This window comes from Girardinichthys multiradiatus, chromosome 10, assembly GCF_021462225.1.
Source record: "Girardinichthys multiradiatus isolate DD_20200921_A chromosome 10, DD_fGirMul_XY1, whole genome shotgun sequence".
Taxonomy (NCBI): Eukaryota; Metazoa; Chordata; class Actinopteri; order Cyprinodontiformes; family Goodeidae; genus Girardinichthys; species Girardinichthys multiradiatus.
The window spans coordinates 19,582,986-19,595,939 of record NC_061803.1 but is presented as its reverse complement, the minus strand read 5'-3'; the positions used below and the strand labels follow the sequence as shown (position 1 = coordinate 19,595,939).

The 12,954-nt window shown below is 37.8% G+C and overlaps 1 protein-coding gene across 2 annotated transcripts in view; it reads left to right on the top strand.

Moving 5' to 3' along the window:
* The window catches only part of plxdc1 (plexin domain containing 1), a 30,411-nt gene extending 19,209 nt beyond the window's left edge, over positions 1-11,202 (top strand). For both annotated transcript variants that reach the window (XM_047376068.1, XM_047376067.1), the window contains exons 3-13: positions 3,703-3,846; positions 3,925-3,994; positions 4,167-4,289; positions 4,387-4,505; positions 4,612-4,711; positions 5,615-5,710; positions 5,803-5,884; positions 5,962-6,022; positions 6,106-6,229; positions 10,270-10,424; positions 10,508-11,202. In XM_047376068.1, the coding sequence (XP_047232024.1) occupies positions 3,703-3,846; positions 3,925-3,994; positions 4,167-4,289; positions 4,387-4,505; positions 4,612-4,711; positions 5,615-5,710; positions 5,803-5,884; positions 5,962-6,022; positions 6,106-6,229; positions 10,270-10,424; positions 10,508-10,633 (1,200 nt within the window). In that variant the 3' untranslated portion in view covers positions 10,634-11,202. The remainder of the gene's footprint in view (positions 1-3,702; positions 3,847-3,924; positions 3,995-4,166; positions 4,290-4,386; positions 4,506-4,611; positions 4,712-5,614; positions 5,711-5,802; positions 5,885-5,961; positions 6,023-6,105; positions 6,230-10,269; positions 10,425-10,507) is intronic.
* The last annotated feature ends 1,752 nt before the right edge of the window (positions 11,203-12,954 follow it).

Here is a 12,954-nt window from a genome sequence, read left to right as displayed (position 1 = left end):
CAAACTCTTTAACCTGCCAACTTACAATGTTTGTTTTAGCATGGCTGTCCACGATTATGTGCGGCCATGCACACGCATGCTCCAGAATAGCTCACTTGGACAAGATCACAAGACATCCTGCTGTTCTGTTGCTATTGGTGTTTTTAGTAATCCTAATTTCCCAAAATCACCACGAGGCATTGTCCGCTATGAGATTTTATATGATATTTAGTAAAAATATCATGGTTTTCAGGTATTTATGAAAAAGCATAATCAAAAAAGTAAATGTGATCAAATTTTTGCACATAATCTTTTTGCTTTTCTGTTCTTTATAGAGTACCACAAGTATGACAAACTTATAATTGGTTAATTAGTTGAGCTATCTAGCCAGTAGGCCATCAGCTGCTTAACAGAAATGTCGCTCGTAGTTTCAAGAAAGTAATACCTTAATAAAGTGATCGTGGCACTCATTTAATTTCCACACTATGACAGTCCGTGTTTTTGCGATATGAAAAATTTCCAAACAGCCGGATTTAGCATTTGTGTAAGGTAAGTGCATAGCCTTCTTTCAGCCAGCTAACCGGCAGTGTTTAGCAACATATGAGTGATGGTCAGCTGTAAATTACTCTATTCTCCATAAAGCTAGAGAAAACTTCCTTAACTCTAACACTTTCTCTGGTAACAGTCTGACAAAAGAACTCGGCTTTTAACTTTTTCAAACCGTGGTTCTGCTAACAAGCCCATGTCTGCTTATCACCAATCCACCCAGAGTTGTTTAAACAATAAGTCAAAAAAATTCTGTTACTCTTTTTCTTGCCCAGAAATTTCCCCCCCTTCAAAAAAAACAGGCCGGTGTCAGGCAGTGAAGATGGAAACTAAAAGTGGGTCGATTGCTGCATGTGGAGCAGCCGGAGAGGTTGGGAGAGCTCTGCATTTAACTGCTCTACTTTCTGAGCCAAGACTAAACCCCAGAACCATTCCTCTCTGTCACCTTGAAGTGCACCATACATTAATAATGCCATCAGTGCTGGAAATCTGTGTGAGAACACAAGGTGTGTTGACAATGCTTTTTGTGTAATGTATAAACAGCTCCTCCATGTGGACACATATAGTCTGAGCAGGGGATTTTTAATCAGAAATATCCTTGATGTTTTTCAGTAATGTTGTTTTGCTCAACTCAGTTTAAATGTTCATAACTTTTGTTATCAGGTGTCAATACTCAATATCATGTTTCATAAAAAATAAGCAAAATCCTTTGAAATTAGGTCATACCATTTTGCTTCTGACCTGTTAACCTGACAGTGGGATCCCTTGACCAGTTGATAAATTCTGACTTTCCCTGGTTAGTTCTTCACACTTTATGTCCTAAAAAAAGTTTCAAAAAATAAGATTGTCAGTCACTTATAACATGAAACTGAACATTGATGATGAAAACATTACAAAATAATCGATCTACAAACAAAATATCTGCAGGAAACAACCTATAGGTAATCTGTTAAACTATAATGTGCAGATGGGTTATAAAATGTGCAAAAAGTCATTCAAACAGGAACAAACCACTGGAAATGCAAACTGAAATAAACCTCGTACTCGTACTCGTCTACTGAAAATTGAACTGAAACAAACCCTTAATGTTAAATAAAACTTAATTAAAAAGCTACAATGCATTGTAAATGATTTTCATGATTTTCAGTAATAATGATTTCAGTCATATAAAGCAGTGTATAAATGGGAAATGGAAAGAAAAACATGGTTGTCAAACATGTTTACAAGTAAAGAAATTGTAGCACGCTTATGTATTCTGGCCCATTTACTATGATACCCCTAAATAAAATCCACCGCAACCTGCTGCCTTTCCCAAACCACTTCATGGTTAGGTTATAAAATGATTTACCAGTTTTGAAAATCTCACTAAGCATAGTTCAATCAATAATTTGAAAACAGGTTGCAGAATAACTGTAAGCCTACCAAGATATGGCAGTCTACCTCAACCGACAGACCAGGTTAGAAGTGTCATGAGTTGGAGTGTAGGACCAAAATGCAGACAAGGGTGGAAAGCCACAAGGTAAGGAATGATGGTTAGTTCAATAAATAGACTAATGCAGGCTTACAGGGTAGATCCTGGACTGAAAACACAGTCTGATAAACGGGCAGGAAACTTGGTAGCATCCAGGTAGCAAACAGTTGGAACCATTGACAACCAATTAAAACCAGAGAGCTAAAATACTGAGGGAAGTGAAGTGTGGACCGATGAACTGGTAGAGGATTAATCAGGAGAATATGAGACAGCTGGAAACCAATAGACTGCATGGAACTGAAGGAGTGTGACAAATATACACTGATAGCAGAAGTGTAGGGATGTAACCAAACACATCTAAATGAACTGAAGCGGGTAAACAATGAGACTAAACTAAAGGACATTAACACGGGGAAACCAAATCTATAAGGAAATATCAACTAAACACATCTAACAAAAGAAGTAACAAAACTACACAGAAGGAATCTAATAAACCTGAACTGAATGACGAACCTGGCTGAGCAGAGAAAGTAAACAAACTCAAAACCCTAACAAAGGCGGATATGACAAGGAGAGCATTAATCAGAGAAGTCAAGAGACCCATAGTAAGCCTTGAGGAGCTGCAGAGATCCACAGCTCAGGTAGAAGAATCTGTTGACAGGTCAACTATTGTGCATTGCACAAATTTGGCCTTTATGAGAGAGTGGTATAAAGAAAGTCATTGTTGAAAAGCAAAAAGCCATAAGAAGTCGGATTTGCACATTGCCACAAAAGATAAGAATTTATGCCAACATACTAAACGGTATGCGTGAAGGGGAGCTAACATTGCACATCACCCTAAATACACCATCCCACAATTGTGAAACATGGTGGTGGCAGTCAGCCATGGTGGGGGCAAGGACAGAAAATCTGGTCAGAGTTGATGGGAAGATAATGGAGCTAAATGCAGGGCAATCCTGGAAAGAAAACCAGGTTATCTGCAAAAGACTTCAAAATGGGGTTCACCTTCCAGCAGGACAACAACCCTAAACTTCCAGCCACAGCTACAAAGGAAAGGTTTAGATCAAAGCATATCCATGTGTTGGAATGGCCCAGTCAAAGTCCAGACCTAAACCAAGATGATGATCTGTGACAAGACTAGAATACAGATGTTTACAGAAACTCTCCATCTTATCTAAATGCGCTCAAGCTATTTTCCTAAGCAGAATGTGCACCAATGTCAGTCTCTAGATGTGCAAAGCTGTTAGAGACATACCCCAAAGAATGTGAGTTTAAATTGTAGTGAAAGGTTGTTCTACAAACGGTTGACTCAGTGGAGACTCATGACAAATCTTCACCTCGCATTTTATTTTAGAAAACAATGGATCATTTTCCTTCCAGCTCTCAGTTATGCACTACTTTATGTTAGTCTATCACATGAATCCAAATAAAATAAGCAGACGTTTGTAATTTTAATGTGACAATTGTGGTGTGGTAAATAGCAGCATGAATATTGCTGCTAGGCACCAGAATAGGGAAATTATATTTTAGACAACAAAATTAGAAATAATAGAAAACAATCCTAAATGGTGAAATTACTCCCTGACAATTTTTATAATTTTAAGAATTACATCTTTACATCTAAATAGAAGGGAATTCCCTATAATACTTCAACCTACTCTAAGTAATCTCTCCTTTCTTAAACTCAAATGTTTTTTTTCTTACAGGAGGACTCCCAGAAATACTACATATGGGAGAGTTTTGGTCCAACCGAAAGAAAAACTGAATGCTTGTGGGTCGACCTTAATAACCTGCATAAAAGTCAAGTCAGAATCCATAACATCTTGTCTAACACGCACAGACAGGCTGCGGTGAGATGACCAAATCCTTGTGTAATTTTACTCATGTATGTTCAACTCGATCTGAGATTTTATTTTTCATTTTCACAGAGAGTGGCACTTTCCTTTGATTTTCCTTTCTATGGACACAACGTCAGACAAATAATTGTAGCAACAGGGGGTAAGTGTCACTTTGCTTTATCTAATGTCTTGGAAGCCAAATAACAATAAATGTACAGTCATACCTGTGATCAATGTCTTTTCTGTGATTCATCCAACAACAGTAATGGAGTAAGTAATTTCCTCAGTGCCCAATGTGAGAGTTTCTTCTTTGCATCTGTCATCCTCATAAGGGTTCCTCTTCATGAGTGAGATCACTCATCGGATGCTGACTGCAACACAGTATGTAGCACCCCTTATGGCAAACTTTGACCCCAGCTTCTCCAAAAACTCCACAGTGAGGTACATGGACAACGGTATGTAGGAGTTTTTTGAAGAAAAGTATGATGCTCAAGAGCTTTTTTAGATTTTCCTTTCCTCTAATGGCTGGCCTTGTCACTTGGTTCTGCTCAGGTACTCTGTTTGTGGTGCAGTGGGACATGGTGCGACTAAAGGACCGAGAAAATGAAGGAGCTTTTACTTTTCAGGCAGCCCTCCACAGTAATGGAACTATTATTTTCAACTACAGAGAGGTAGTTTCTTGACTTTAACTCTTTATATGTAATTTTCCTACTTTGTGCAAAATGCTTAGCTTCAGATTTATTGATGTTAGAACAAATCTTTGCTGTTCCTTTTAAGATCCCTGTACCAGTGGAAAAAATTAATTCCACAGAGCATCCAGTTAAAGTCGGACTTTCTGATGCTTTTATGGCATTCCTCCCTGCTTCACAGCTCTCAGGTATTTTTCTGATCATGAGATATTTTTCATGCATTTGTAAGCCAATTGTTTACACAAAAACAAGGTTAACATGTCATATACTGGGACTGTGGCTATCCTCAACATTACATCCTGGTACCAGAGTCTTTCAGGCACACATCAAAACTGACCAAGAGGCTAACCAGGATAATAATACAACCAACTCAATCCAGTTCCAATATCAGCCCTATAGGGCTGCACAATATATGAAAAACATAAAATTTCAATATCATTGTTGAATGTAGCTATTCACAAATGCTTTGTGACCTAGATAGAGCTATTTTGCAAAGAAGAATAGGCAAAAATGTCAGTCTGGAGATGTGCAAAGCTGGCAGACACACCCTAAAAGACTTGGAGCTTGTAGAAAAAAGTGGTTGAACAAAGTAATTATTCAGGAGGCTAAATACAAATATGTCCAACACATTTAAGATTTTTATCAGTAAAAACTTTTGAAAAGTATGTTCCATTTTTCTTTTACTTCAATATTATGAATGACTTTGTGTTGGTCTATCGCATAAAAATCCCCAAAAATCCAAGAAATTCAAGAGGTATGAACACTTTTTCAAGGCCTGTTCCTCAAAAGTGTTTTCAAATGGTTTGTTTTTCTTCTCAAAATGCTCTTGATAGCTCCTCATTTTTTTGTTGTAAATTTATAATTTGTATAGTGTAGCTTTATTTCAAAACCTTTCTTCATGCCTCACCATAATGTAATGATTTTATATCACAAATGTGTCAACCAGATCACCAAATGTTTTTTTTCTACTGCTGCAAATGCTTTTTTAATGATTTAATTGGTATCTTTTTCTTGGTATATTGTCATAAGAGTTTTATCCAGTGTGGTAAGTTTGCAAGCTTGCTTCTTTTTTGTTATCATTCATCTTGCAGATACAAAGCAACGCACAATTTATGAATATCATCGTGTTGAGATTGACACCACAAAGATCGTCAGTGGGTCTGCATTTGAATTCACCCCTCTGCCCAGTAAGAAGTGTTGCAAACCAGACTTTGCGTGATGGCACAGCATCACTATTCATCTTTCTAACTGCAGAATGCTTTGTGTTTGATTCCTCTAGCTTGTCTGCAGCACACATCTTGTGAACTCTGCTTTACATCCAACCTGACAACCGACTGTGGATGGTGCAACACGCTCCAAAGGTGAGATAAAATTTGTTTTGTTGGTATTTATAACCACAGAGATCCCACCTGCTCTAATTTGATTCTCTGACTTTCAGGTGTTCTGATGGTATTGACCGGCATAGACAAGAGTGGCTGGAATACAACTGCCCTGAAGAGGTGAGATCCCCTAGCAGTTTGAACACCTCAGAGGTGAGCAGGGTGTCTCATTGTTTATTTAATTCCTGTGTGTATTAACACAGTCTAAAGGCAAATGTGAGGACTACAACCCTGTGTTACCTGAGGCAACTATGAGCTCCTTCAATAACTTGTCCCTTGAACTAACGCCTTCGTTAGCAGACCTCGAAGAGCATTCTGTCACTAGAGGTGAGTTTCTGTCTAGGAGTAAACAAACAGGAAACAAATGTTAGCAAAGTGTGCAACATAAGGTGCAAAGTGAGGAGAAAGCTAAAACACTGAGCAAGAATGTTATTGTTTACACCTGTTTTATGTTTTTGGCTTAAATCTACAGTTAAGGCCCTCTTATCACTGGACTGCAGAGACCACAATGCAACATTACAGACAGAATGTGGATGATCTTGGCATGGTTTTTGAAAGGTCTTCTAGAGTGTATGAAGAACGCTGTGTGCGCTCCACATAAACCATGTTGGAAAATGAAAGTTGCCCTGCTGTTTTGATCATGTACAAAACTTGAAAAGCTGGTTAAGTAGTAGTGGCTCATTTTGGTGATCAGAGCATATCTGGGTCCTGGTTGTATAATTCACTATAAAGCTCTTTTTGGCATGATCAAGGCCCTTATAAAAATATATGGGTATGCGCATGGCTCCAAATCGCATATAAAGTGGTTGGTGGGATACTAAAGTAGATGTTTATGGTAACACGTCAAACATAAAATATATCTGTGTGCCTGCCACAGAAGATGCTGCCACATCTTATTTAAAGCTGAGGAAAACAAGGAAAATCGAGAAGAAGCAAAAAATGATGCAACCAGCAGTTTGTAGGGTTTAGAATATTTTTATCCTATAAAAGGTATAGCAGTCCCAGTGCCACTGTCATCAGATAACAATACATTTTGAACTTTGTATGCATGGTTTCTTCTAACTGCACTTTTTAAGCTCTCAAAACACAGCACCAGGTTAGCATTATTGCATAGGCTGGCCCACTACCCACTGCAAAGACTTAGTCCAGAAACCCTCTCACCTGCATGCAAATAGAGGTTGTGATGGTGTTTCCTTTTCTCGCAGAACAGGAAGGCTAAAATTGATGGTTGAGTTGCAGAAACTTCCAACATTTAAAAGGGAGCAGAATTGATAAAAAATGTCCTTTATTGTGTCACAGTGGGGAAATTCAGGTGTGTCAGTAGCTAAATAAATGGCAAATGGAAGCATGCAGGTACACACAAAGGAAAAAAACTATAAAAATAAAAAAATAAGAATTAACTGTACAATAGGGGGAAAAATTACAACAAAACAATACTGTACAGTTAAAAATAGCATACTTAGATTAAATTGAAATGTACAAAATACACATGCATAATTGTGCATAAAAAAACACAATGACTATTTGCAAAACAATGGACAAAAACTGCAAAATACAGCAGAGATGTAAAAACGTATTGAGCTTGTTGGGAGCAGTGATGGTTAAAAAGCTAACAGTTGCTGGAAGGATCTGCCATAACACTCCTTTATCCTCCTTGGGTGCAGCGGTCTTTCATTCAAAGAGCCCTCCAGTTGCGTAGATTTTGAGGAAACCTTTCTTCTAAGTACTGGAACACTCTACATGACAGAACGAAATATACTGTATATGCATACTTAACCACAGTCTGTGTAACATTTTTTACAGCAATTTCTCACAGCTTGTTTTTTTTCCCCAAATCAGACATATGAACCTACTGTAATGGTAATTATTGAGATCTGTGAACATGAGATGACTGTAATGTGAAAAGGCGTAGAAATTAGAGAAGAAAATATCACATAAAGTTTTCAGAAACAATATTGACATCAGTTTACTCTTCCACTGTGCAAACAACCATCTGTGTATAAAAACATTCAGCATTACCCTCATTTAAAGCAAAAATAATCCAAACATGAAAGTTTGTGTTATTGGGCGGCAGCTGCATGCACACATCCAGTGCCATTATTGAAGTAAATAGAAGTATACACTACTGGTCAAAAGTTTTAGAACGCCTTTCTCATTGAATGGTTTTCTTTATGTTTATGACTATTTACATTGTACGTAGATTCTCAATGAAGGCATCAAAACAGTGAATGAACACATATGCAATTATGTAGCAAACAAAAACTTTTGAAATAACTTTAAATATGTTACGTTTTAAAATCCTTAAAGTAGTCGCCCTTTGCTGTAATGACTGAAATATTAATGTTTGGCCGTCTCCCCATGAACCTCTGGGAAGTTATTTTAAGACTCTGGAAAATCATTTCAGGTGACCACCTCATGAAGCTCATCTAGAGAATACCAAGAGATCAAAGCAGTCATCAAAGGAAAGGGTGGCTATTTTGTAAAAATATAAAATATAAAAATGTTATTTTTACACTTTTTGATTACCACATAATTTTGTGTGCTTATTCTCAGGTTTGTTGTCTCTGGTGAGAATCTACAATTTAAATTGTCATGAAAATAAAGAGACCCATTAAGTGAGAAAGGTGTTCTAAAACCTTTGACCAGTAGTGTATGCTTCACCATTCTCTTTTGATGGGGCGGGGGGCTATAAGAGGCGGATGTTCTTTGATTTTACGAGTGCTTTCAATACAATTCAGCCTCAAATATTAAAGGGCAAACTGGAGAAGATAGAAGTGGCTCCCATTTTTATCACCTGTATCTACAACTATCTCACTGAGAGGTCGCAGTATGTTCTGTTGGGGAGGAGTGTTTCAAGGACTCTGGTGAGTAATACTGGGACACAGTAGGGAAGGGTGCTGTTTCCCTTTCTCTTCACACTGTACACTGCTGACTATACATATCATTCCGCAGCATGCCATATCCAGAGGTATTCCGATGATATGGCCATTGTGGCATGTGTGAAGGGAGGGAAAGAGAGGGAATACAGAGGAGTCATCTCCTAATGTACACAATGGAGCAGAAGACATGGTCTCATCCTGAACGCTCTAAAGACCAAGGAGATGATCATTGACTTTGGTCATAAACCAGTCACGATTGATGGAGAGGAAGCTGAGCTTGTAAAAACTTACAAGTACTTGGGAGTCCATCTTGACCACTAGTTTGAGTGGTCAGCACAGGCAACCAAACCACCCTTTACAAGAAAGGACAGAGTCTGCTGAGCAGGGAGTTGTACATCTTTTATCAATCTGTGGTAGCCAGTGGTGTGTTCTTTGGGGTGGTCTGTTGACCCTCAGGAAAATTGGCCAGCTTAATAAACTGATCAGGAAGTGTGTTGGAGCTGTGCTGGAGTGAAGGATGAAGACTGTCATGCAGGGCATCTTATGTAACATTAGGAACCCTCTACATGACACCCTGTCTGCTCAGAGGAGTAGTCACGTCAACAGGCCCCTCTGTTTTGCTGCAGAACAGAGAGTTTTAAGAGATTGTTTGCTCCTTCCGCTATAAGACTGTATAACTGTCGGTCTGAATATGTGCACTTTCTTTATGAATATGTGAACTTTCTATCACTAGTAACTTTTTAACCTGTGTTTTTATGTATTTATGTATTAATGTGTTGCTGATGAATTTCCCCTGTGTGGGATTAATAAAGTATCTATCTATCTATCTATCTATCTATCTATCTATCTATCTATCTATCTATCTATCTATCTATCTATCTATCTATCTATCTATCTATCTATCTATCTATCTATCTATCTATCTATCTATCTATCTATCTATCTATCTATCTATCTATCTATCTATCTATCTATCTATCTATCTTTCTATCTATCTATCTATCTATCTATCTATCTATCTATCTATCTATCTATCTATCTATCTATCTATCTATCTATCTATCTATCTATCTATCTATCTATCTATCTATCTATCTATCTATCTATCTATCTATCTATCTATCTATCTATCTATCTATCTATCTATCTATCTATCTATCTATCTATCTATCTTTCTATCTATCTATCTATCTATCTATCTATCTATCTATCTATCTATCTATCTATCTATCTATCTATCTATCTATCTATCTATCTATCTATCTATCTATCTATCTATCTATCTATCTATCTATCTATCTATCTGTCTGTCTATCTATCTATCTATCTATCTATCTATCTATCTATCTATCTATCTATCTATCTATCTATCTATCTATCTATCTATCTATCTATCTATCTATCTATCTATCTATCTATCTATCTATCTATCTATCTATCTATCTATCTATCTATCTATCTATCTATCTATCTATCTATCTATCATAGAGTCCAGTCCTCCAAACCACAGGGAGATAACAGAGAATGCAGCCATCATAGCAGGGGTGGTGGCAGCATTAATTTTGCTGGTAACATTGACCTTACTGGCAGTTTACTACATCAACACACACCCTACAGTTGCTCCACCATTCTACCTCATGCAGGTGAGGAAACAGAAGGCAACAGAACAATAAAAATATAATAATTTTGCTTGCTAATGATTAACAGCTGTTGTCTTTCTTTTTAGCGACGCACAAATAACTACTGGCCCTCCATGAAGTTTCGGAATCAGAGCTGTCACTCCACCTATGCTGAGGTTGAACTTGGTGTTCATGAGAAGGAAGGCATTATCGAAGCGGAGCACTGCTGCTAAATGTCTGGAACTTTTAGAGAAAGTGTGCCATCTTGAGCAATGTAATGGTACAAAACATTCAGGCAGATTACTGACACAAGATGTCCTTACTTCAGCCTATGTGGTTGGACAGTGTTTACTGTACCTGCTCCTGTTGCTCTTCCCAGTTTTCTCTGTAAGTTTTTGCTGTTTTGCAATCACACAGCCATGTTATCCAATGGTTGGGGGGTTGCACAAGATGAAGATGATCTTTTAGACCTATTGATGGAAGTGGCCGTCAGGGAATAAATCAAACAAGCCTTCATACTGCAAACCAATGTACAACTCATCTTAATCTACATGTTTTTGTTATCCATTTCATGGGGTGTTTTTGTTTTATGAAACTTCTACGAAAGATTTGACGGGTTCATAATGACGCCATGTGGACTTCACTGCAACAGATATTTAGCTATACAACAGATAGTGAATTAAATGATCATTTCAGATTTTTCTGGACAATTATTGTATGAATGGATGTTAGAGTAACCAATGTATGAGTGTTTTCTCTAAAACCTTCTGTTTAAATATCTTCTAATAAAAGCTGAAGGACATTGTGGATCTTGGGTTCATTTTGGATGACAAACAGACAACGAATTTTAGACACTAGTCAGACAGATGCTGGAAGAAAAGAAATGGGTAAGTATAATGCAAGAAACTGTTGTTATTGAAGGTATAAATGTTTCATTACACAAGCTTATATAATAAATGTAAGCATGTTTGAAATATGACATTAGAAAAAAAATCTAAGCTTGGACAACTAAATGTTTACTTTTAACTTACATACATATAAACTAATTTCACGCTTGTGTGTGTGTGTGTGTGTGTGTAAATGTTTTACACAAACTTACCTTGGATATAAAGTTGCCAAAAATAAATTACAAATGGGTAATATTTAATTTACATATCACCCCAGTAAATATTATCTCCCAATAAGAGGTTAATTAGAGTTATTTTGGTTTAACAGGGGTCATCATCTGTGATATTTTAAAAGAGTTAGAGAAGAGGCGGTAGAGAGATAAAAGTAGGAAGAGAGACGAAATGGTACTGCACATGTATGAAATACATGGGGAATACATATTCATGGCATATTCAGGATGCTGGAGAATGACAGGGTCGTTCCTTGCCGTCTGACGCACTTAGTTGGTGGGGAGTCAGCACGGATGTAATCACCCACCCGAACGAGAGGCAGATACCCAAAACTGTGACTGTCCACTGTCGCTACATGCTCATCCAGGAGGAGTGACTGCTACAAGTCACTGACTCAATGCAATCTGCTGGGTGAAAGTCCCTTGGTGGGACCGTGTGCAGTCCTGGAACGGTTGAGGGAACTTTTTTACCAGATGCAGTTGCCCCCGAGGGGATGCTGTGTAGCTTTTATGGGGTTCTTCTAGGCAGTTCAGCGAGCCCTAGGTTTGGAGATCTGCCAGGTTTCCTGTGGTCAGACTCACATTGCATGGCAGGGGAGGACATGGGTACACAGGATCGGGGGTGGACCACCAGGGGATTGTAATGAACCCCTGAACCCCAGAACGCCACATTGACTCCTATCAAGCTTTAGAGATATTGCCCTCGGGGTCAAGGACTCTATTTCGACAGGGAAAAGCATTCAAACCCCTTGAACCCTTTCACTTTGTGTCATGTGTTAACTGTTACAACCTCAAATTTTCCTATTTGAATGTTGTTTTTCTTCCAGAGATCACTTCACCACTGTTATTAATGTCTTAGGACCCTACATCAGTGTTGTTCCTGTTGATAAACTGTCCAGAGAAGAACTGAGAGCAGCGGACCTGGATCACGACCGAGCTATGGGTTTTTTTCATGTACAGTGCATTTAAAAAATATTTGCTACCTAACATTTAATGTTTTTGCTTGATGCTTGTTTTTGACACTTGTCAGACTACATAAAGTAGGCTAAAAGATCTCCAAAAGCAGTACATCATGCACATAATGAAAAAAAGACAACAATCAAGAACAGATGAGAAACAAAATCACTGGCACCTATTAACCTGGAAAGGGTTGAAAATGTTTTTTTTTTGGGGGGGGGGACTCCAGTAAACCACACTGAGAGCCATTATGAACGAACGTGGAAAGCTTGGAACAGTTTTGGTTGACCTACCTGGGAGAGGCAGCTCAGATTGTTTGATAAATCAATTCTTCTATTAAAAAAAGACATTAAAATAATAATTTAATAATTTATTAAACTGTTACACGTATTGACCTCCTTAAAGTGGAGGTTTAACTTCTGGGTTGAATAGATTGGAACAATAACTTTCATAAAGAAGTCTAACAATCCTAAAATATAA